The sequence below is a fragment of the Acanthaster planci genome, linkage group LG18 (genome assembly GCF_054643075.1).
Source record: "Acanthaster planci isolate LZ-2023a linkage group LG18, COTS_SCS, whole genome shotgun sequence".
Classification (NCBI taxonomy): Eukaryota; Metazoa; Echinodermata; class Asteroidea; order Valvatida; family Acanthasteridae; genus Acanthaster; species Acanthaster planci.
The window spans coordinates 11,919,886-11,941,890 of record NC_141794.1 but is presented as its reverse complement, the minus strand read 5'-3'; the positions used below and the strand labels follow the sequence as shown (position 1 = coordinate 11,941,890).

Sequence of the window (22,005 nt, the reverse complement as noted above, 5' to 3'; positions counted from 1 at the left end):
CATATTCAGTCCTTCTGCCCTGTTTTTTTAAACTTGACAATAATAACACGTTTTACTTCATGTACTCATCAGCTCATCGTGATCTCTCTGTATACAACCTGTGAACACGGGTCATTTTTAAATAATTTAAGGCTATCGATACATGATAACAATCTAATAGTTAACGTCACTGTAAATCCTGAAAAACAGTAAGTCTTTACTTTGTGAATACTTAACCGGCTAACAGATACAACAATTTCTTGAGAAGGTACATACAACTAATGATGACAGAATTAGGGTGACATCTCCACTTTTAAAACATGGTATCAGTTTATAACTCAACAATTTTCTAAGAACTTCCCCACTTACCTCCAGGTCTCCGAGGAAATAAAACTTACCGATGCTGAAAACTGCCGTCTAGATTTATTGGGGATATCATTCAGTAACAAGCAGCACATTATATTATCCAAGTGTCTTGAAATGGTTTCAGTATCCACAACTTGCCAGATCAGATGTTCTTTCATAGAAATCTCAGCGCAGGCATGGCTGGCAGGCATCCGTTGAACTGTTCAAGGCCGAGTGAGTTCAACAGGTTGTATAGGCCATGCAGGAGGACTACTTGGTAGACACATCCTCAAGTTCAGTCAATCACAGTTCATTCCCTTATCGTTATCCTCAGCACAGTAAATGTGGCCAACTTTCTCAAAACATTCTTAGGGCAATGCTGCTCTAAAGCCAGCGAACGATTCGGTTCAAGTAAATGACGTTTAACTTAATGGAGTTCACCACCGTTCCAAACTGTACGCGGCAAATAACAAGCAAACGAAGCTGCCGGTTCTGTCGAAACAAACATGTTTTCCGTCGGCAAACTATTCCGCAGTTAGGTCTACAGAAAGCATAATTCTTGGTGGTCACACATAAGTACTCCAAATCACCAAAACATACAGAAACTCGGCCGCAAAATTCCCCGGGTGCATCGCGGTGAGACATGATAAAAAATCTGCCGCAATTAATGTAATTGTGAAATTTCTCCGCGGCGGGTCCGGTAGAAAGCGGCTGCTGCGGTCGTATCACTCAGGTAGACTTATCAATGCGCAAAAACTTTTAAAAAGACTTCTGCTGCAAGGATATATTTTTTGTGGGTTACTTTTAGCCTATAGTTAAATAATAAATAAAAAAATTACCGACTTAAGCTGTTTACGTTTGATTTAAAAACTGGTGTTAGTTATACAAAGAAATTCATTTTGTTTTTCATCGTGCCAGCAAATGAGTGTCCACGACATACACGTCATGCCTAACGAGCTGTCTCGAGGATGTTAATTGGACAGAAGAACTTAAATGAACACTTGGATTGGATAATTTCTGCCAGTTATTAACACCACAGGCAGGCGGTCGGTCAAGGGTCCGCTTTGCAGCGTATGTAAATGCGCGTGTAGGGCAGCGCATGCAGGTGAGAAAATATAGTGCTGCAGTATATCTGCAGTACCTGACCAAGTTGAAGAATTGTTTACAAACACAAACAGAATAAACAATTGAAGTTATACCTATGCACTAATTTCTTGATTTTTTAAAATTGTGGTTAAATTACTTGTTAACCACTCAAATTGCTTGGTAATGGAGTTAAATTAAGATGACAGCACACTGTTTTAGCTACAGGAAAACATTTTAATAGGTATAGGGAAAAACAAGTGGAGCGAAAATTTGTTATGGCCGTGTTTTTGGTGAGGATTGTGTGTGAAGTTTTCACCCTCAGCTTTGGTTAGCCCCTCCCATTTAGCACTACTACAGTGCCTGTTATACGTAATGACGTTTCACGCAAACAGTCTTCGCTGGAATACGGTTCGAAAAGCTACATGGAATTTCCAGCTTCTATCCACAAAAGTTTTCCGTAGGGAGTAAGTCCGAATACTACAACAGCACCGTTACAGTAACGAATGACCTTTGACCGTCCGTTCATTTAGCAGGTAGAAACAGCTGTACGGGATTTGCAGATCGCAAGGGCAAGAAGGGGGTGGGTCTTCGTCCTGTTGCGTAAATTTGTTATGATACTTGTGCTCTTGATCGGGCTTGAAGAGATCGAAGACAATGTCTCAAGGATCGAAGGCCAAACGGGCCCGTTTATCGGCGGAAAATGACTCCAAAAACCATGAAGACTCGACAGAGTTTTTTAAGGGTGAGTGAGTGCATCTCTCTGTCCTTGCTCTATGATCTATGGTGAGTGCTACTAGTACTACCACTTACTAGCATGGATATTCCTCCATGATAGCACACCACAGTATGTCCCTAGGCAGCCGCGCACTGCCATGTGCATAGGCCAAGCTCCATGGTTGTGGTATGGTTGCGGAATGACAGGTGGGAAGAGATGCAGCAATCATGTTGAAATCGTGCAGAGATGTAACTTTGTTGGCTTCATTATGTCCAAGAAAAAGTGTTGGTAGACCTAAAGCATTACTTTGCCAGCACTGTTCCACTTTAATGTTGTCACTTGTCAGGGTTGCTTTTGCAATTAGGCTCAGGCCAATAGCCAGGATACATGTAAGATGTGGACTTCATGTTAACAGTAATTTTAATATAGTCATGGATTGTGGTCTTGTAATTTTATATTGAAGAACTTTTTCAAATTTCTCATATTTTTGTAGGTATTAGCAAAATTGAGTACAGACCCAATGCAGGACCCACCGATGTGCTGTGTTTTAAACATTACAATGCTAAGGAGGTATGTGTAAAGTCACCATAACATGTTAAAATACATGAAATGTGTACATGTACTTGGCTGTGACATGTTGAAGCTTAGTTTCCAGTTGTTTTAGTTTGGTTCGTCTACCTACTCGTGAACTGCCATGTAAACGAATAGCTAACAGATGAATTTTTAACAGCCTCTGTAGATGGTGTTCAGTGAATTTTTGTGCACATGCCGGCGAAAATCAAAAGTTTGGATGGAGTGAGCCACAAGTTTTACAGGAAAGGCAGTCCTTTGCAACCACTACTTTGCATACCATTTAAAAGTTACAAAGTATCTTATCCATTCAGCTTATTTTTGTTAACCATTGCAAGTCATTTTGAACAACAGGTGTCCTCCAGGTCCCCAAGAGTCAGTGCCCCAGGGGTAATCACAAGATCAACAAGGCACTGTCTTTGATACCAGTTTTACTGAGGAGTTACATAATTCTTGGGAGGAGTTACATAATTCTTGGAAGGAGTTACATAATTCGTTGGGCAAAACAAACACAGCCTTTCTCTGTGGCCACAGCTAACCAGCAGTTGGTTCTACTCTATGGTTTATCTCCACACAGTTACTTTTTGCATCTATGTGCACTCACCATATACTTAAGTTTCTCTTGTTGAGATGTATTTGCATGGAGTCTGGAAGTCCCAGACTTCTTAAGGAGCGACTAACAATTTTAGTACCATTAGTTTACACTGCGTTAGATTTGGGTAATAGTTTCTTAGTGAGAATGTCCAGAAGCAGCATAAAAATGCCAGGTCATTTTGTTCCAGGTCATTGATGGGCGGACGATGGAGGACTGGTTACGATTCTCCGTCGTCTACTGGCACACCTTCAGGGGAGTAGGTCTGGACCCCTTTGGAGCCCCCACCATCAAGAGACATTGGGAAGATGGTCAGTTCCTATTGTCCTGCAACCCTACCATAATTTCCCCACCCCTTTTATAATTCTTGGGTTTGTCCAGAAAAGATAATTGAGGCATGCTTCGCTTTAGTCTTTTGCTCTGTTGTATGTACATAAGGAACAGGCATTATTGTTGTAGTCAGGACCTCTTAAGACCATCTAAAGACCCCACAAGACCATTATAAGAGCCCACAAGAATTCATTCCGAATTCAAGTCGGAAGCTTTCAAATGAATGGCAAGGAAAGCATTCTTTTGTTATCTTTCTTTTCTTTACTTATGACCAGTCTTGTGACTGGTCTTAGGAAGGGTCTGACGTCAGGTCTTGTGATGGTCTCGACCCCAGCACCGTAAAGCAGGGTGGTCTAATTTTTCCAAAACAAAAACTTGGTCTCAGAAAAAATACAAGGACAGTTTGTCCTTCACTGGAGGCTTGGAGGGAATGTTATAAGAACTTGACTTAAGTATCCACTTGAAGAAAAGAGTAAGATTGCAAGAGCTGGTGGCAAGGGACACCTATTGGCTTACTTTCCAGTTTACTGTTGTCTTGAATAACACCTGAACATGTTCATGAATGGCATTCATCAACATCAACATCGCGGAATGTTAATCCCTGCCATGCATGGCACTGCTAAAGCTTAACTTCAACCAACCTGCCTAGCCCACATATTTTTTTTTCAAGTCTTGTTAGACTTCTCAGAATGCTAAAGACTGTTTCTTAGTATTTATTTGTCTTCAGGATCATAATCTAGGCTTGTTTCAAATTATAAACGAATCAATCATTTTAAACTCATGTCTTCCTCAACCCTGTGAATTTTTTGTTTGGCCCCTCGTAATATGTAGGCAGTGACAGTATGGAAAATGCCAAGAGACGCATGCGTGCTGCCTTTGAGTTCTTTAGCAAGCTGGGTGTCAAGTACTGGACATTCCATGACAGGTGTGTTACTTGCAACTTTAATGCAAGTTGGAACGTACGAGTTGAAACAGTGAGCTCAGTTCTTTTGATGCCAGTACCTGCAACAAACGAGACTATATCTCATGGCTTATGATAAAAAATAATCCAAAACAGTTGTCTTGAACGTTTGTGATCATTGTCATTATCTTGCTCAGGGATGTAGCGCCTGAGGGAGCCACACTGGAGGAAACCAACCGTAACCTGGATGAGATCACTGACCTGGCCAAGGAGCTGATGGCCCAGACTGGAGTAAAGCTATTGTGGAACACATGCAACTTGTTCTCCCATCCAAGGTAACTAGAAAAGAGCTTGGGTTGGGTGTAGCATGAGAATAATTTTTCTTTAATATTGTCACAGTGCATTTTTTTTTATCGTGATGAGCCTTCAGTAGGAGTTGGTACCAATTTAATGAAACTTGTACATGGACAGATTGGTCAAAGAAATGTTCACTTTTCCTATTGTGAGATTATCAAATTTAAAGGATTGAATTTAAACTTTGCATATGTACCACTACTCAAAATGTGTGTCTTCACATGCGCACCAAATTTCAAAAAGTTGGTCATGGAATAGACGATCCTGCAGGTCTGGAAAGAAAAGGTTGTTAGGATTAAATTTAGACTTTGTGCGAGGAAAAGTGAACATGTACTGATTTGACATTCTGTTTTTGAGCATTTTGACTAATCACATCTTTTGGTTGTTGTGAATGTGAAAAAAAATCAATGTTGCCTTGGTCAGATACATGAATGGCGCAGCAACCAACCCCGATGCGCATGTCGTTGCGTACGCTGCGGCCCAAGTCAAAAAGGGACTGGAAATCGGCAAGAAACTCGGAGCTGAAAACTTTGGTAAGGCCTGCTGTCAACGTCCAACTTGCCAAGAACATGGTTGCTGAGAGCAGAGATTCATGAAAGCAATTACTGTTCAGTTTAGGGAGTTATGTGATGAAGACCTCTGTTTGTTTTTATCAGAACAACACTGCTTAATTCCTGTTGTACACTGATGTGGCACATAATCAAGAGTACATATACTCAAGTTATGATTTATTACTCAAATGAGTAACATTACATATACTCACATTTAGATATATTGTAAACTTCAGTCAGCTAGCCTACGGATGAAAAGTTGTGAGTAGTCCACAGCCCTTAGTAATGTTATTTTGTTGGATAAATATGTCCCCGTATTCTGAAGTATGCCATGTTATGGAAGTCCCATATTTTGTCTCATCTTTCAGTCTTCTGGGGTGGTCGTGAGGGCTATATGAGTCTCCTGAACACCGACGTTCTCGCTGAGCTCACCCATGCAGCCAACTTCTTCAAGATGGCCGTTGGTGAGTATTAGTTCCTGCTTGCTTTCAGACATTGTTGATCTGTTTATCAGAACGCTTGTTGAATAAATTCAAAGAATAAACAGCTATGAGCAGAAGGTACAAATGCCGATATGAACTAGTCGTAGCATTTATTGTTGATTGGAGCAACATTCCAACATTCTTGACTTATTTGGAATACATAATTGCCTTTTGCTTTGCTGCAGAATTTTAATTCGTTTTTCAAGAATTTTTACGTAGCTTCTATATTCAATTTTACAGATTACAAGAAGAAGATTGGTTTTGAGGGCCAGCTGCTGATTGAGCCAAAGCCTAAGGAACCAACCAGACATCAATATGACTATGGTAAGCTAATCGGTATCCTAAGGGATAATTGCTTTTAAAACAGGACGTTGAATGAGTATGCATTACCTGAGAACAAGCAGAGCACCACAGTAAATTCTGGTCATCAAATCAGTCTTTGAAATTAATTTCATGCTTAGCTCCCCCCCACACCATTTCATTCCAAACCCTTCAATTTCCCACACCCAACTCCATCAAACTTGACTAACTGGAAATTAAGTCAAAACGAAAGCATTACTACCCACACAAACAAATATAACTACAGGTGCATGTGTGTCAGTCTATATGAGAGAGTGTCTCTGAATGGGTTTGAGCCATCATTTCTTTATCCTTATCTCTCCCCCCCCCTTTCATTCAGATGCGATGACCGTTATCGGATTCCTTCAACACTTCGGGCTAGCCGATGACTTCAAGATCAACGTTGAGCCTAACCACACGATGCTGGCTGGCCACCCATATGAGCACGACATTGTGTTGGCTTCCAAGTAAGTCCATGTCCTACTTAACAGGCTGCGACTGCAACTCATACACGTCTATGGGATATGGCTGTCAGCCGCTAGCTAGTGGCTTCCATCAGCCACTGCGCTATTGGCAGCGGTAGCCAAGCCATTTGGACACAGACTAGGTCTGAGAGATTTCAGTAGAGTAACTTTGGAAGCTCACGTCCTCACGTCAGAAGTTTGATGGGAAAAATATGGTATTTGATGAAAACGCACTCAAGTGTATTACATGCAAATTCAGATTCACATGCTGTCCTGTGCTCAACTTCACATACACAGGTGCACGGAAAGCCATTTTGTGTCCTGTTTTCGGGGACACCCATGCTGCAATAGTGCCTGTTCAGAAAAATTATTTCTCTCCATGATCCATGGCCTGCAGGTTTGGAATGCTTGGTTCTGTGGATTCCAACACTGGTTCCCCTGACCTAGGGTGGGATACCGACCAGTTCCCCATGGACATCCGAGACACTACACTTGTCATGAAGGTATGGGGCAGGGTGGACATCCGCGATTCTCACAAAATGGCAGGTGATGCGCCTGTGAAAACAGAGACCGTGGTGACGTACGCATGCATCAGCCAGTCGAGGATCGGGTTATGCAATCTTTCCTTTGATCAGTCCATACACGCGCACTCGCTGCAGTTGTTCTACCAGCGCCAACCGCAATTTTGGGAAACTCCCAGATGTCTGTGCTGCCCCTTAGTGTAATTGGACAACCAGAATTAGAAGCCATTACTGTGGTGACACAATGCTCGTGGACAGGTGGTACGTGCATGTTACATGACGCGTCAACCAGTAGAGTGGTATTATTTGCCAAATGCCCAAGCAGGTCAAGTGCAGTGCCACAGCAGTTATGGTATCTTCTCAAAATAGTCTATACAACACTTCATTTATACTAACAATCCATGCTCACTGTACATGACAGTTCAAAGGATTGACAGTTGCTCTGTACATTGTATACTAATGGTAGTTTTTAATTCCAAATTGTCAATTGAGATTTGTCGTTTCACTTTCAAAATATTTATCGTGTGTGGTAACTTCCAAGTGTAGTATCCTATGTAAGTGGGTGGAAGCATTTTCAGAACTGTACCAACAAGAGTATTGAGTATGCTGGATCAAAATTTGAAGAAGGCAGATTTTAAGAGGATATGTTAGCAAAAGGTCATTCACTGTTTTAGTCCTGATTACCATCACAGGACCCTACTAGACCAACACAAGTTCAAGAGCTCTCGTCTGAAGCTATTTTAATGAACTGCAACAAAAGCCTTCCTTTGTCATTCTTCACCCTGTTACTTGTGACTGGTCTTGTATCTGGTTTCATGATGGTCTTGACTGCATACCCGAGGCCGTTTCCTCTCATGTGTTCCAGGCTGTTATTGAGCAGGGTGGGCTCGAGCCGGGAGGCCTCAACTTCGATGCCAAAGTCCGCCGCGAATCCACCAACCTCCAGGACATGTTCATCGCCCACATCGGTGCCATGGATTCCTTTGCCAGGGGCCTGCGCTGCGCGGTCAAACTGGTGGCCGAAGGAGCCATGGCCAAAATGGTGGAGGTAAAGAACGTCCTTGACTTGGGCAGTTTATGGGTGCAGGGGATGTTCCCAAGCCTCATCCATGTCTGATAGTTTAGTGTAGTTTTTTACTTTCCTTGTTAGTGGTGCCTTGTAACAGAACTTGGGATAGTGCATGGATTCTTATAGAACTTGCGGCAATGTAAGATTTAGGTCATAAGAGACAGCTATATATGTGGCAGGCCTGTAAGGAACAGGTTAGCTTGACTGATTTATTAGACTAAGAAGGGCTACATTTCATTACTTCGAGGGTTCAGTTTATTGAATGCTTAATTTGAGAATCAAATGAATTCTTCCAAATTTTAGGACCGTTACAGTAGCTTCAAGGAGGGTATCGGTGCAAAGATTGAAACAGGGAGAGCTACACTGGAAGAGTGTGAGGTAAAAAAATCGTTCAACTGTTGCTTGAGATCCATCAACCCTCTTTCTGTTGGTCCTGCTCCCCGGCTTGTAGTTTGAGTCATCAAAACCTATCTTGAAGGTTTGATAGTTATAGCTCCGAGGCATTAATAAAAATAGGTTATGAGATGGCGGATAGTTGGAGGTATAAAAGGAGCAAAATCACCAGATATTAACCCTGACCCCCTGGAGTGTGAAAAATCATACGGAAATTGGAGGAGTCAAGACTGTTAGCTTTAGAATTTTTATCGCGTGGAAAAAATGCTGTTGAAAGAACTACTATTGATGTAGTGCTAATATGCCAAGAGGAAAGCTGTCGACGAAGACATATTATATATTGTTTGCAGGACTATGTAAAGAAGCATGGAGCTCCATCTCAAATCTCGGGTGAACAGGAGAAGTACGAGTGTGTCCTCAACCACTATGTGTAAGCACTGACGAAGAATGCAGCGTGCTCCAGCACAATTGGTAATCACGACAGGTGTTTAAATCAAAAGCCACTGAACAAGGCCAATACTTGCGATATTGTGTGAATGAGCCAGTCTGGTATTTCAAAAAGACAGTCTTTTCAGAACGACACATGCATGAGTTGGCGCACGGCATTTCTGACAGACAACTGTGCATGCGTTCTACTGTTCCCAAATAGCCAGCCTCGAACACACTTCTATTTGGGCATACCCTGTTGGAATACCGAACTGGGTCATTGTTAAAGATATCAATGAAAGTGTCTACCTGAATAAATCCCGACAGTTAAGAATGTCTGTCAGTGGGCGTTGTAGTTCTGACAAGGCATTCAAGATTCTGAGGGTTTGTCAGGTTCTCATGGGGCCAAGTTAGCAACAAATCAGGCGCAATAAAATTGATAAATCTGTGAGTAGGGAAAGATATACTACTAGGTATTCGCATTGGTAATAGTATTACCCAGATTATGATCATTTCTTCTTTATATCAGTCTTGCCCGTGATACCAGCAATTCTAGCCATTACTATCCAAATAAATTAATTGCCTTTATTTTCTATGTACTCATTTTTTTTTAGTGGTTAGAATCCAAACAGGTAGTTGTTTTTAGTTGTATGTTGTGCATGGGACCCTCGGGAGAATTTTGATAATACATGGATGTCCAAACTGATGAGGGAAAAGTTGTTATACACTTTATCTTTGAGTCTAATTATGCTGAATGCAATTGATTCTATGCAATTGGAACTGCACCCTCAGATCAGAGTTGAACAAAAAGAGAGCTACAATAAATCCAAACTGCAACACTACAGTAAACCACAGCCACTAATTTTATAATCTCGTGGTTGGAGGTTGTTCCATTTATTACGCTCACGTCTGGGCAATGGGGCAACTCTTCATTTTGTACAGGGATTTGCATATTTTCCTCCTTTTTTGCGGCAACATGATAAAAATAACTGAAACCTTTTCGGTTTTGGAGATATTTACAGCACATAACAGTCAACTGCAAGGTAAATGTTTAAAGCATCTTTTAATATTTTTGTGTTATTTACAAAATAAAAGACTTAGACTATTAAAAACAGAATATTATTAGTGCTATTTTTGGATATGACATACCTGTCTTCTCTGAAAGCCAATAACTGAATTGCAATTCTCAACAAACTGCGTGAACATTTTAGATTTTTGGATGTGTCAGTTTATATTTCTCTTATAATTCAGTACCTGATTTTTATTAATTATCCACGATCTTTCATTAAATTAACTTTTGAATGAAAACAAGTATCCACTTTGTGCAGAATCTCTTATTTGTGTTAAACACATAATTAATGTAACAACTTTGTTCAACTAATTTTTTTCTCAGAAAACATCGCTTTGCCTGTATTTGGTTGTCAAGTTTTAATGAATGAGTTAAACCAATTATTAGAACGGAACAAAATGGACAACAGTTCCTTTAAATTTCAGAAAATAAAATCACGCACTGAAACAAGTGTGCTTTCAAACATTTTCGTATATTTTGTAATTCCCACCAAATTGCAAAGAAAAGGTGACTCTTTAAAAGTGTAAAAAAGAGGACAAAAACTGACGAAGGCCAAAGGTCTGAGTCTGACACTTTGAGAACCACAAGCAAAATCCATCAGACATATGGAACATTAAAGTGGGGATGTTAAACATTGGTACTCTGCAGTTGTCAGTTTGATGACCCTCAGTTTGAACTTTGACCTGACAGATCCCCAATGTAAACCGGAGCTATGTGCCGAAGTATCTGTCACCAAAGTTTCCTGTGAGGAGACGACAAACTTAATGTTAGTACCACAGAGAATTAACCCAATTTTGAATGATAAAAACACCAAACCTAAAACCAACCTTGCTCCAAATTTACAAGGTGTTGGATTCAGTCATCGAAACTCCTGTATTCATGGATATACTGCGCCACATTATCAGAGCAATATTTGGGTCATTACCCTGTACCAAAGCCCAAGATATCTCTCAAAAGCCATCAAAATCTACATCTTTTCCCATACAAATTTCTGAGGTCATTTTTCACTCACCTATTCCAGGGATTATGTGGAAGTTTTCGTTGACCTCCTTGTCCACTGCCGTCGTCACAATCTTGACTTTGGGAAATGCATATGCAACTGTGTGAACGCCTGACAAATCAGCAAGACCCAAACGTGATTTTATTAAAGAAAACAGCCAAAGAAACAAGTCATAGCCACACATTCAAAACAGAATTCCAGAGCTACGGCTAGGTCTATTATCAGCATTTGTCAATGTTTTTGCAACTGGAAAAGACTTAGCCCTAGACAAAGAAAAAAAATTACAGGATCCCACAAAATAAGTCTTAAGGCTGTTTTCAGTTATTGTGTTTTGTATTAGAAACAGCAAACAGAGCTCTCTTTCAATCTATATCCGGTATCTGGATGAAAATGGGCATCATTAAGATGCGAAATGTTAGAATTCTTTTAATTTCCAATGTGCAAGATTTGTTTAAAAACCTGTAAACTTAAAAATGGCGCTGGTCACTTGTGGCTCATTTTGCTAGGTTGGAGCACAATCATGAGCAAACATATCAAAGTTAAAACTCTCCGATTACAGATTACCCGATTCTTTTTACTGAAACTTCAGATCAGCCTTTTTTGAATAGACACACCCGATTCTGCCATGAGTAGAGACAGCAGCATGATGTTCTCTTGAGGAACATCATGATCCAGCAGTACCCTGATTGCCATCATGGCCGCCGCTCCTGTTGCCACGGTAGCATCCATCAGGATCACATGATCCTTCTCAATCTCCTTAGGAAGCCGAAGGTAATGGAGCTATGCAGAGAATAGATGCACATTTAATGTAGATGAACCGAAGCTGGTAATGGTTTCACACAAAACGGATTTAATTTTTTTTTGTCAAGCCTGACTGACTTCAGGACCTAAAACCAAAACAAAACAAAACAAAAAACCCCACAACTCTACCCACCCAATTCTTTTTCCCTGGCCGTTTTCATTTTTTTGAGGGGGGGGGTTTCAACTGTGCAAAGTATTGTTACATTTCATTTGAACTGTTGAACAGGTAGATAACCCCTTTAGACTCAAAAGTATTAGGTGAAAGTCACAACAAGCCCATCTGTGATGTCAGAAAAAAAACACTTGTTCATCTTTAAAAAGACTTCAAAAGGCTTCCTCCTCCCCTTTAAAATCTGGGCGAGTAAAGTTTTTTGCTTGGAACTTTGCTGAATCTTGGAAAATCCTTCACAGTGCAAGACACCAAAGGCACACTCTTTGTACTGTATTTTCAAGAGGCATTAATCCCCATGCAAAGTAACAGTGACCGGGCCTTTTCTGCCTCGATCCCTTAAAGACCAACTCCAACGATACTAACGTTTCTCATATTGAATCCAACTCAGAAGAGTCAAGTCTAATAAAAGTGGCACATATCAATATCTCCCTTGCAACACACATTTTTGTGTAAATAAAAAAACAGTTTTTGTACTCATTTTGCCTGCGAGTCTGGTATTGTAAAAATGGATGTGTCATCATGACTCATTAGCATGTAATGAATATTGATTTTTGAGTACTACTGTGGAGAGGAAATACCACAGTGCGTGCACTTTAGGCATGCAAAGCAGGCGTAGCTGCGGACGACAGCACGAACTTGAAGAATGCTCTCATTCTTCGGAAACTCAAAGAATTTCAATCCCAAAATTTCTAGTAAACCCACCAATGACACACGATCTCAGCATTATTGTAAATCACGAAGAAAGGAGTACAACCTCTTGATGGAAAAGCGATAATGCAGCACAGAAGACATGGCACACAGATTGATCCCCACTACGCAGTGCAAGCACATGTAGCTCCATGTTCATTTGTAGCGGAACCAGTTGTGCCACGGATACCAGTTTCAATATTTTCTCCAGTATTGCATCATACAAATTTTGTTTTTCAAAAGTGCCACCAGCGGAAAGATAGTGGAAATTTTTCATAAAACTCAAAGACACCGTTCAAAACTTTCAGCAAAATTACAAAAAGTAGATGCAATACAGACATGATTTGGTAATGAATATAAGATTTAGTACACACTAAACACAATAATAGTTTACATTCAACACTTGGTCTTTAAAAGCATTCAAAAAAATGGGTTTTGAAGGGTCTTGGAAAGATTGGGCTTGAAGTGAAAACAAAAATCAACATTGGATGAAATTTTACATATGTAGTTACCTCTGGTTCTTCAGTGTCAAGATTTGTTTGGATGAGAATTTTCCCCAACCGAATATCTTTGCAAACGTCGCACAAAGCAGGCTCCATGACTTCACCAGCTCTCAGTACAGAAACGCCGCAGAGCTGAAACAAAAAGGGAAATGTTAACAAGACTGAACACACATGCATTTGTTGTAGTCCTGCATAAAACGTTTGGGGCGAGACACCATAATGCCCAAAATGAAATTCACATCAAGAGCAAACTATTAGCAAGAAATATGCTGCTTATATTCTGGACAAACATGAACTACAATTTCAGTGCAAAATTAGCATGCTAGGAGTTGTATAACAGCAAACACAGTTTTCAAAAGTTCTGCTTGAAAAACTACACAAGCCTAAAATTCATCTTAAAATCCAGCATGAAAGTCAATGGGATAAATGATTGATCTCAAATAATTCTGCAAAGTACAATGCAAGTCTTTTCATTAAATGTTACTACACACTGCCATAGTATTGTAGTCGAGATCATCCAAAGACAAGACAAAAGACCATGCAAAACACCATTCATAAGGCCACTCACAAGCAGCGGGGTGAACAGTGACGAAGGAGTGCTTTGTTGCAATACGGGCGATTCACAATAGTGCACCTCCAAGAGTTTGCAAAGCGTTGGCCAATCACAACAGACGAAATCTGTCGACCCTTTCCAAATGCACACTAGGTCAACAGATTTTGTACATTGTGATTGGCCAATGCATTCCAAACTCGCCCGTATTCAGACTGACGGTCTTGTGTTGCTGTGGCCTGTGGGGTCTTGTGTGGTCTTCAGACATCTCAACAACCACACCGCACCGCAACAACAAATTCAGACACTTACATGTACTTGAACAAATTAACCTGCGACTGCAGAACTTCAAATTATCACTTTGGATACTAGCAAAATGTGTCAGTAAGGAATCAAAAGCATGATGTTCATTTGAAGCTTCATGAAAAACAGCAAAATAGTTAAAAAAACAAACCACAAATGCTATGAACAATCACAGCAAAACGACAGCCTGGCGCCAATTTCATGGAGCTGCTTAAGCACAAAATATGCTTAAGCGGGAAAAAAATTTGCTTAATAAACAAAGGTTACCAGCTCAAACTCTATCTGATTGTCATGCTAACCAAAACAGCTAAATACAATCTCATAACAATATACATCACATGGGGTTTTGGCTGGTTACCTGATTTATCAAGCAAGGTTTTCTCGCGCTTGAGCAAATTTTGTGATTAAGCAGCTCTATGAAATTACCCCCAGAGGCTGCAGCTGGATGTAAAGCTCTACATGGCTCCATCGAACAAGATAATAGGGAAAAAAATATGACGACACCTCATTAAACTTCAAAATTGTATTCTGGAGTCTCACTTTGGGGAAAAAAGCAATGCAATGCTAACTATGGCACCGCTTACGCAATATGTAACAATGTAACGGCTGTCAAACTTCCCCGGTGCTGAATATTTATGTCAACAGTCCCTAATTTAGCCCAAAACTAAGTTACTCAATTTGGAATGGGTAACAATTCCAGTGCAATTAATTACCCATTCAAAAAACATTATTCAGTCAAAAATGATACAACTTACTGTGACATATTTTGCAAACCGAAATGAGAAACCTGCATCGAAATTTCACTCTCTATACAGAACAGGTCAGTATGAAACTTTTCTGAGGATAGCAACTGTGAAAAATAATGCATGTTGCTAAGGTGGTATATTAACCTTGGAATTCTCTAAGCGTATTTGCTTAGCTCAAATATCGTGGCTCCATCAATAACAAGCACCTGTGAAAGATGCTGGGTGCTAAGAAGACACGTTACTTTGACTGCAATGATCTAAACCTATGTAGCTGGAACCCGAGTGACTTTTTTACACTAATTCCATTCCAGTGCGACATCCAGGAATGCTATCACGCTCCCCAAATGGGCAGTTGTGCACTTCACCCTAACAGCCCCGGATACTGCTAAGTACTACTTAGTAGTAAAATGTAGTATTCAGCGCTGTCACTTGTAAGAGGACATGACCTTATTGTTCTCTGAAGCCATAAGATACAATAGATAAGACAATGTCCCATACAATGCTCTAGCACTATGAATGCACGACCTAGCCAATAGTAGTAATTTGTAGCGCTAGGTCCTTCAGGCTCAGACTTCTGCTTAGTATTTTAGTAGTACTGAGTACTGCAAACCAAATTATATGCAGATCTGTTAAGGTTAAAGTGTCCCAGAACAGATCTAAAAACAGACTATCATAACCAAACCCTGATACAAGAAGCCAGTCGGGACAATTTCATCAACATATGCAAAATACTTGGCATCATGATTATGCAAATTTGTGAAATGATTTGCAGGAGCATCGTGCAAGGATATCTGTTTTTTGAGCATGTATGGTTCTGAAAAGAACCTACTATTTGAAACATTGAGTACCCTCGGGTCCTATCTCACAAAAGAGATATCCTTGCATGGTGCTTCCCGAAACCTATTACATAATCTGCCACCTTCACAATTAAAAGCTTCAAAGCTCATTTATTTCAATCAGTACTACTTTACAACTTTGACGGTTTACAAGTGATTGGGACATTCTGAAACTTACAAAAAAAACACCAAACTTATTCAAACAAAAAATATTTTACTAGCCAGATAAAAGGACCTAACCCAACCTTTGGTCTCCTTTCAAACTTCAGAAAAGATTCATGCCACCAAAAAACTGTGGTCTCACAGAGGGCGAAAGCCAATCGTGGCATAAGTTGGACGATGTTGTGACAGTGGCCATCAAAAAACATGAAAATGCAGTTTTACAAAAAGTCAGCAAACCAAGGAAATACATGGATCAATGCTCCGTCATAACTGACCTTTGAACGACCATCTTCTGACTGAAAAGTTAAAGAAACAGAGCATTCAAATTTAGGTAATTTCTGGCAATTTATGCCCTCAGAAAATATCAGTTTATATTCATGTATTGCAGATAATTCTTTATAAAGACAGATTACTAGTTTACAAGTGATTGGGATTTCACATTCCGTTCAGTTAAAGGTACAATTTAAATCCACACTTCATTATCATACAAACGAGAATGTCGGAGTGTAACCATTTAAATCAACTACGATTGATTGTTTTTTAAACAAGAAAAGTAAAATATCTAGAATAAAATGTGTTTTACAGTAAGTCATATTTTACAAATAACTGTACGTGTACGTCGGTTCTGTTTGAGAAGAAACGGAAGTGATTTTGAAGAAATACTTAAATTCACTTACTCGTCCTGTAAACTTCCTTCCTTTGTAGATGGTGTTCTGAGGCGTATTCACTTCACAGTCCTAAGCAAAAGGGAAGTATTACCAGAGATGTTCAAACTAAAAATGGCAACGGAAATGAGAATAATGTAAGGTCGTTACGATGGGCAAAGTAAATCTTGAGTACCTCAAATGGCAACAGTGCCAGTGCGCTTTCAACAAGGATTCTTGTTAGGCGCTGAGAGTAGAAGATAAACTCATCCCGAGGGGTGTCCTTGTTCCTGTTGTGAAGAATTCCATCGAATGCATCAACATAACAAATGGACACAGGAACGGACAGAAAGACAAATGAACAGACACACAAACAAGCAGGAGCATTGGGCGAGGAGAAAATAAGAAATAAAGAGCACAACCCAAATTAAAGATCCCTACAAACGAAACCTTTTTTTATAGCGTAAGAACTTCTTCCTGTTTTAAAAAAAGGAAAACCGTGTCACAGTATTGCAAGCCTTCTTAGTCAGTACAATATACCATCGTACATACCTGATGAAAGTATGCAGGCCTTGAACTTGTATGGTGTTCTCCACCACGGTTAGCGTGTCTGGCAAGGGTTGGTTGACATGGGCGCTGAGCAGCTTAGATCTGGCCAAAAAAGGGGAAAAAAATTTGTGTCACTACCAAGCAAGCAATCTCTACACACAAAGGTGGTTGATGCGTTAAAGTTATCTAATTTTCACTTAGTGTCTAGCAGTGAAAATGATTTCATCTGCATACAAAACTGACATCTTTACCATCAAAGAAAATTGTTATTCAACAGTGGGAACTTGGAATTGACTTACCTAAATGTCAAGCCTCTCTGCAAAAGTAAAAGAAAAACGGTGCAATTCAGGTTGGAAACTCAGATGACTAAAGTTTCAGTGCACAATGGGCCCTGAGCAGGACCAAGAGAGGGCGCTATTTTCTTGGCAATGGAGGCTCCTTTGGTGGGAATTGCACTTCATTGGTTCATAAAGGACTATGAAATGAATGAGTTGTGGCTCTTTTCAACCGATGAGGGGGTGCTTCTGCCTAAGGTGGATAGGTTTTGAAGCAATGTACCTTAATAGTGCATTAGGCAAGCCAAGTTGACTAATAACATTCCTAGACATCCAAATTTTTAATGCAATCACATTTTCATTTCACAGAACCCTACCTCAAAATGCAGCTGTCAGTATTCATGAGTTGCTAAGAGATTTACAACACATAAAAACCTTGACAAATTTCTTCAACAAACAAAATTACAAAGCAATTTGCTCCATTTTCTTTGGAAAATTGTTCTATGTATATTTACCTTTTCAAGCTGATCATGTACATGTTGAACAATCAACTCCATTGCAACATCATTCTCCGCACCTGAGGAATAAAACGGCAAATTTTCAAACGTTGAAGGCCACGAAATGTTGGAGTACGTTTCATCTCTTCTCATTCTAAATCTCTTGAAGCAGCTAAATTTCAAAATGGAGGATATAAACCTTACCCCTTGGTACAACAATGTCCGCATGTTGGATCGCTGGTTCGATGAACTGCTCAAACGACGGCTTGACAAATTTATTATACTGTTTCAGGACGCCCTCGATCTCGCGCCCTCTTTCGGAGATGTCACGTCGTAGCCGCCTTGCCAGTCGGATATCTGAGTCTGTGTCCACGAATATCCGCAAGTCCATGAGCTAGGTGTAGAAATCAGATTAGAATCGCTCTGATTGAATTCTTTTAAATACAGAGACAGTTCAGATATTGTCAGTTGGCTTCTCAAAACAACAGTCTCTTTGTTACAAGAAGGCACTTTAAATCAAGATTAAAATGTTATTTTTTCATTTCCACATGGAAAACCTATACTTACATCTACGAGCTCTTTCTTTGCAAACGACAAAATGCCCTCAAAAATGATGACATTGGCTCCATAGATGGCTTTCTGAGGGGAAAAAAGAACACGAAATAGAATTTGAGGAGTACGTACGTGTAGATGAATGGACACAAAAGAACAAACTACCTGATGATACTCTAACAAAATTCTTAAATCCAGCATCTACAGAACTTCCCAAAACACAGGCACATCTTACCTTTTCCTTTCTCCTTGCGTGAGTTGTGAAGTCATAAATTGGAACCTGGAAAAACCAGAGATCTTTCTTCAATGACTTGAACCATACAAAAATGCTAGTAAAGTTAACAAGTGGATTGTAATGGTGTTTTAAAAAAATGACACCACTGAAACATAGTTTTCATGGCAGAGAGGCATCTCAGACTTCCTCAGTGCCCTGAATACCCTGACTTTAGAATGAATCCTTCCTCTCAAGTATTCTACACAAGTGACTGGATTTTGTGACAGGATTTTATTGTTCAAATCATTGGAGGGTAATGCACCTTTCATTTTCAGACACCCAGTGTTCAATTGCTGACCTAAATGTGCACTCTACGATAAGAATGTACAGCACACTGCTGATTGGACCCGTGAAGAAATTGAAAATAACTGGACTAACGGAAATCAAGTAACAATGCTGAACAGGCTTTCTTTCTGTTACCTCAACGCACTTTCCTTCCTTCAAATTCTTGAGTGTCTGTATGACCAGGTCGTAGTCGAAGGCATCTGGGTGATCGAAATTGTACTCATTTTCAGCTGCTCTCTGATGTTGTTCTTCATTCAATACCTGCAACCGTACCAAACAGATCAATCCATCCCTCTTTTAGGGGATCCAAAATTGTGGCGTTTTATTATTGAGCGCTATTCCAACCTCATTAATATTTATATTTTACAAAGTATTCTTTGGAAACAATTTAAAGGCATCTTAAGAATTGCGTTAGAAGTTGTACGTCAGAAGTTCTTTTTTCTAATTAACTGGTAAATGTATACACAAAACACCACCACGGTCATTCTGTTCGTGAAGAATCCCCAGCCTGCTTTTGAGGTAACCTGACATTTTCAAATGTTCAATCGAATGGAAAGTCAATTACTAGGATGCTCAATGGTTCACATGGACTCAACCATCAGTTAGTTGCAAGGACACCAATCACTTCTAAATAGTGGAGGGGGGGCAGAGTATCTGATTTATCCCCGCGGTTACTTACTTTATAGAATGAATCCAGAGATAGCAGGCTGACCCAGGATACATCTAGTGCCTCGATGATCCGGTTGGCTACGGTGGTCTTACCAGAGGCACTACCACCACACAAGCCTGCCGACAGAAAAGAAATGTTCCAATGCTGATTTAAAAACTCAAAATATATGTGCCCGCTGCGCAACCAGGAACAGAATGATTTACACATATTACTTTCACTGTTTCAATTCATAAAGTCCAATATCCACTCACAGCGTAGAGTCACAAAACTCGATTTAAAGTTGAGAACTGTAGCAATGACCTCCATTAACTGTTGACACTTTATTCCAAGGGCATGCCTGTGCATTGCATTTTCTTTTGTTTTGGTTATTAGTCCCTCAATATTCTCTTTCCTGAGTAATACGTTTATCCTAGAGTGTAGAAATAAATCCCTACCAAAAACATTTACAAGTTTTACTGATGGACAGTTTGGAAAAAGTTGAATTCCCCCCTGTCTATTTTGAAATGTGTTGGCCGCGCAGTCCCACATGAATCAAAATTCAAATCAAGAACAGATGTACACAGCATCCCCCCTCCCCTGACACGGGCAAAAAGATACACACAACAAGTAGCCTACCGATGACAAATGCTTCTTTCAAATCGCCGTGTGAGTCGTACCACGGTGGCCGACCGGCGGTGTAGATCGTCCGATTCTTTGTGGTTTTCAGGACGTTTGACGGCATGGTACCTGTTGACGTTGTTCGCTGGCGTGTCTTGGATGGTGAACTAGGGATGGAGCCTATGCTACTGTCAAAAGTGTCGTCATTGCTGCTGGCACTATCAGTTTAACAGTAAAACACAGTATGGAACTGAAACTTTCACAAGTAACGTCTACCGTATCTTTCTAGATGATTTTGCCTGATCAGCATTACCTGAACAAAAACAACACTATGACCCAACTTTTAAGGTTTATATGTTGGTTGTATATTGACAAAAAACACAGTTAGGGGCCAGTCATGTTAACAGCATTCCCCAATGGTTTAAAATTTCTGCAAGTGTTTTGACAACAGATAAAAACATAGTACACGTGTGAATCTTTAACATGAGTGAAGCTGTTAACCTTTTGCTGTCAAATGGATGGAACAAATCTACCCATCCCCCACCATGCTCCATGGTCCCATTCTAGTAGCAGGGAGTAATACTCTCCTTGCAGAAGCTTGGCCGGTGGGGTTAAAAACATGTACTATGACAAGTATGATGTAGACATCCACGGCACAATGGACATTGGTAGACAGGTAGGTAGAGTTTTTTCTTAGTAACAGAATGGATTTCCTCCAACTTCAAGTCCAAGCTCCATGAACACGATGGAATACAAATGACAGTCACTGACAGACCTAACCCCCCAAAAAGCCAGCCCCCATATGGCCATGCCCTGCCTAAGTAAGGCCTAAGTTCTAGCGTAGATTAAGTACCCCATTATGGATGAACATGATGACTGCCCCCAGAACAAATGCATAACTGTGTCATGTGTAGTTTGGGCCCGACGTCCGCCTCGTGGGAGACGTCGGACCCCATACATGTACCTGCATACCGTACCACAGCTCTGGGGTACGAGGACATGATCAGGCGGTCATGGTCGTCAGCTCCATACCCCGTCCAATCCGTCGTCATGTGGTCATACTCATTAGCTCATACTCATACTAAAGGCCTGGGCCTAAGTCGTTATGTCCGTGGAATGTCCACGGCGCTAGCACCCAAAATAGCACACTTCCGAGACGCCCTAGGCTTCAGTAGATCTACTCCCTCCCGAATTCAACGATTTATATCTAATAAAATATTCCACAAAATTTGGTTACTTAGAAGATCGTCGATTTACCTGCTCTGTGAACTACCGGATCGCGGCCTTTCCATCCCGCGTTGATCGTTGACGAGTACGTGTGCTTATGAACACTTTCCCCACCTGCTGGTCCGGCACCATGCATCGCCGATAGAATTTATATCCGCCATGATTTCGGAATCTACCACTATCGAGAACCCCCTACATTGTAGTGAAATACCGTAGAGAATTTTTGAAAGAATCCATAACTTACGTCAAATTATGGCTGCAATATTTTTATTTTTTTCAAGGAAAACTAGCTATTTTGTTGAGCGTTTACAAATGCTTTTAATGAGAAGAAACGCTTGAAGCTTTTGACGGTGGATGAAACTATTCACTTCAAAGGGAAACTTTTTATTAACGTTTAACGAGCGAAGTCGGTACCTCACTAGAATGAAAAATAAACACTTTTCTGTCATGATACGAACTCTGGGTACACGACCAATTCATTAATAATCG

General features: G+C 40.3%; 2 protein-coding genes across 3 annotated transcripts; one reads left to right on the top strand and one right to left on the bottom strand.

The window, feature by feature from the left end:
* The first annotated feature begins 1,936 nt into the window (after positions 1-1,936).
* LOC110978648 (uncharacterized) lies at positions 1,937-10,431 on the top strand. Its single transcript, XM_022233797.2, has 13 exons — positions 1,937-2,152; positions 2,619-2,695; positions 3,478-3,598; positions 4,449-4,542; positions 4,716-4,853; positions 5,296-5,405; positions 5,792-5,887; positions 6,146-6,229; positions 6,585-6,711; positions 7,106-7,211; positions 8,095-8,277; positions 8,602-8,676; positions 9,042-10,431. The coding sequence occupies exons 1-13, from the start codon at positions 2,065-2,067 to the stop codon at positions 9,123-9,125; spliced, it is 1,383 nt and encodes a 460-aa protein (XP_022089489.2). The 5' UTR covers positions 1,937-2,064; the 3' UTR covers positions 9,126-10,431.
* Positions 9,980-21,882, bottom strand: uckl1 (uridine-cytidine kinase 1 like 1). 2 transcript variants are annotated; one of them, XM_022233795.2, is made up of 17 exons: positions 21,547-21,882; positions 20,308-20,507; positions 19,702-19,808; positions 19,158-19,283; positions 18,699-18,743; positions 18,479-18,550; positions 18,116-18,305; positions 17,930-17,991; positions 17,439-17,455; positions 17,143-17,241; positions 16,787-16,880; positions 16,624-16,683; positions 16,222-16,242; positions 13,359-13,481; positions 11,801-11,966; positions 11,199-11,297; positions 9,980-10,928 (listed from the first exon to the last, which is right to left on the bottom strand). In XM_022233795.2, the coding sequence occupies exons 1-17, from the start codon at positions 21,579-21,581 to the stop codon at positions 10,897-10,899; spliced, it is 1,548 nt and encodes a 515-aa protein (XP_022089487.1). In that variant the 5' UTR covers positions 21,582-21,882; the 3' UTR covers positions 9,980-10,896. The 2 variants fall into 2 exon arrangements, with proteins under 2 accessions (XP_022089487.1, XP_022089488.1); XM_022233796.2 differs by lacking the exon at positions 16,222-16,242 and having other exon boundaries at positions 21,547-21,880.
* Positions 21,883-22,005: the final 123 nt, after the last annotated feature.

Coding starts and splice junctions, on each gene's coding strand:
- LOC110978648 (XM_022233797.2), top strand. CDS start 2,065: ATGTCTCAAGGATCGAAGGCCAAACGGGCCCGTTTATCGGCGGAAAAT. Junction 4,854..5,295: donor AACTTGTTCTCCCATCCAAG/GTAACTAGAAAA, acceptor TGCCTTGGTCAG/ATACATGAATGGCGCAGCAA. Junction 6,230..6,584: donor CAGACATCAATATGACTATG/GTAAGCTAATCG, acceptor CCTTTCATTCAG/ATGCGATGACCGTTATCGGA.
- uckl1 (XM_022233795.2), bottom strand. CDS start 21,581: ATGGAAAGGCCGCGATCCGGTAGTTCACAGAGCAG. Junction 19,809..20,307: donor GAAAGAAGCATTTGTCATCG/GTAGGCTACTTG, acceptor TTCTGTCGGCAG/GCTTGTGTGGTGGTAGTGCC. Junction 18,306..18,478: donor CAAAGAAAGAGCTCGTAGAT/GTAAGTATAGGT, acceptor TTCTACACCTAG/CTCATGGACTTGCGGATATT.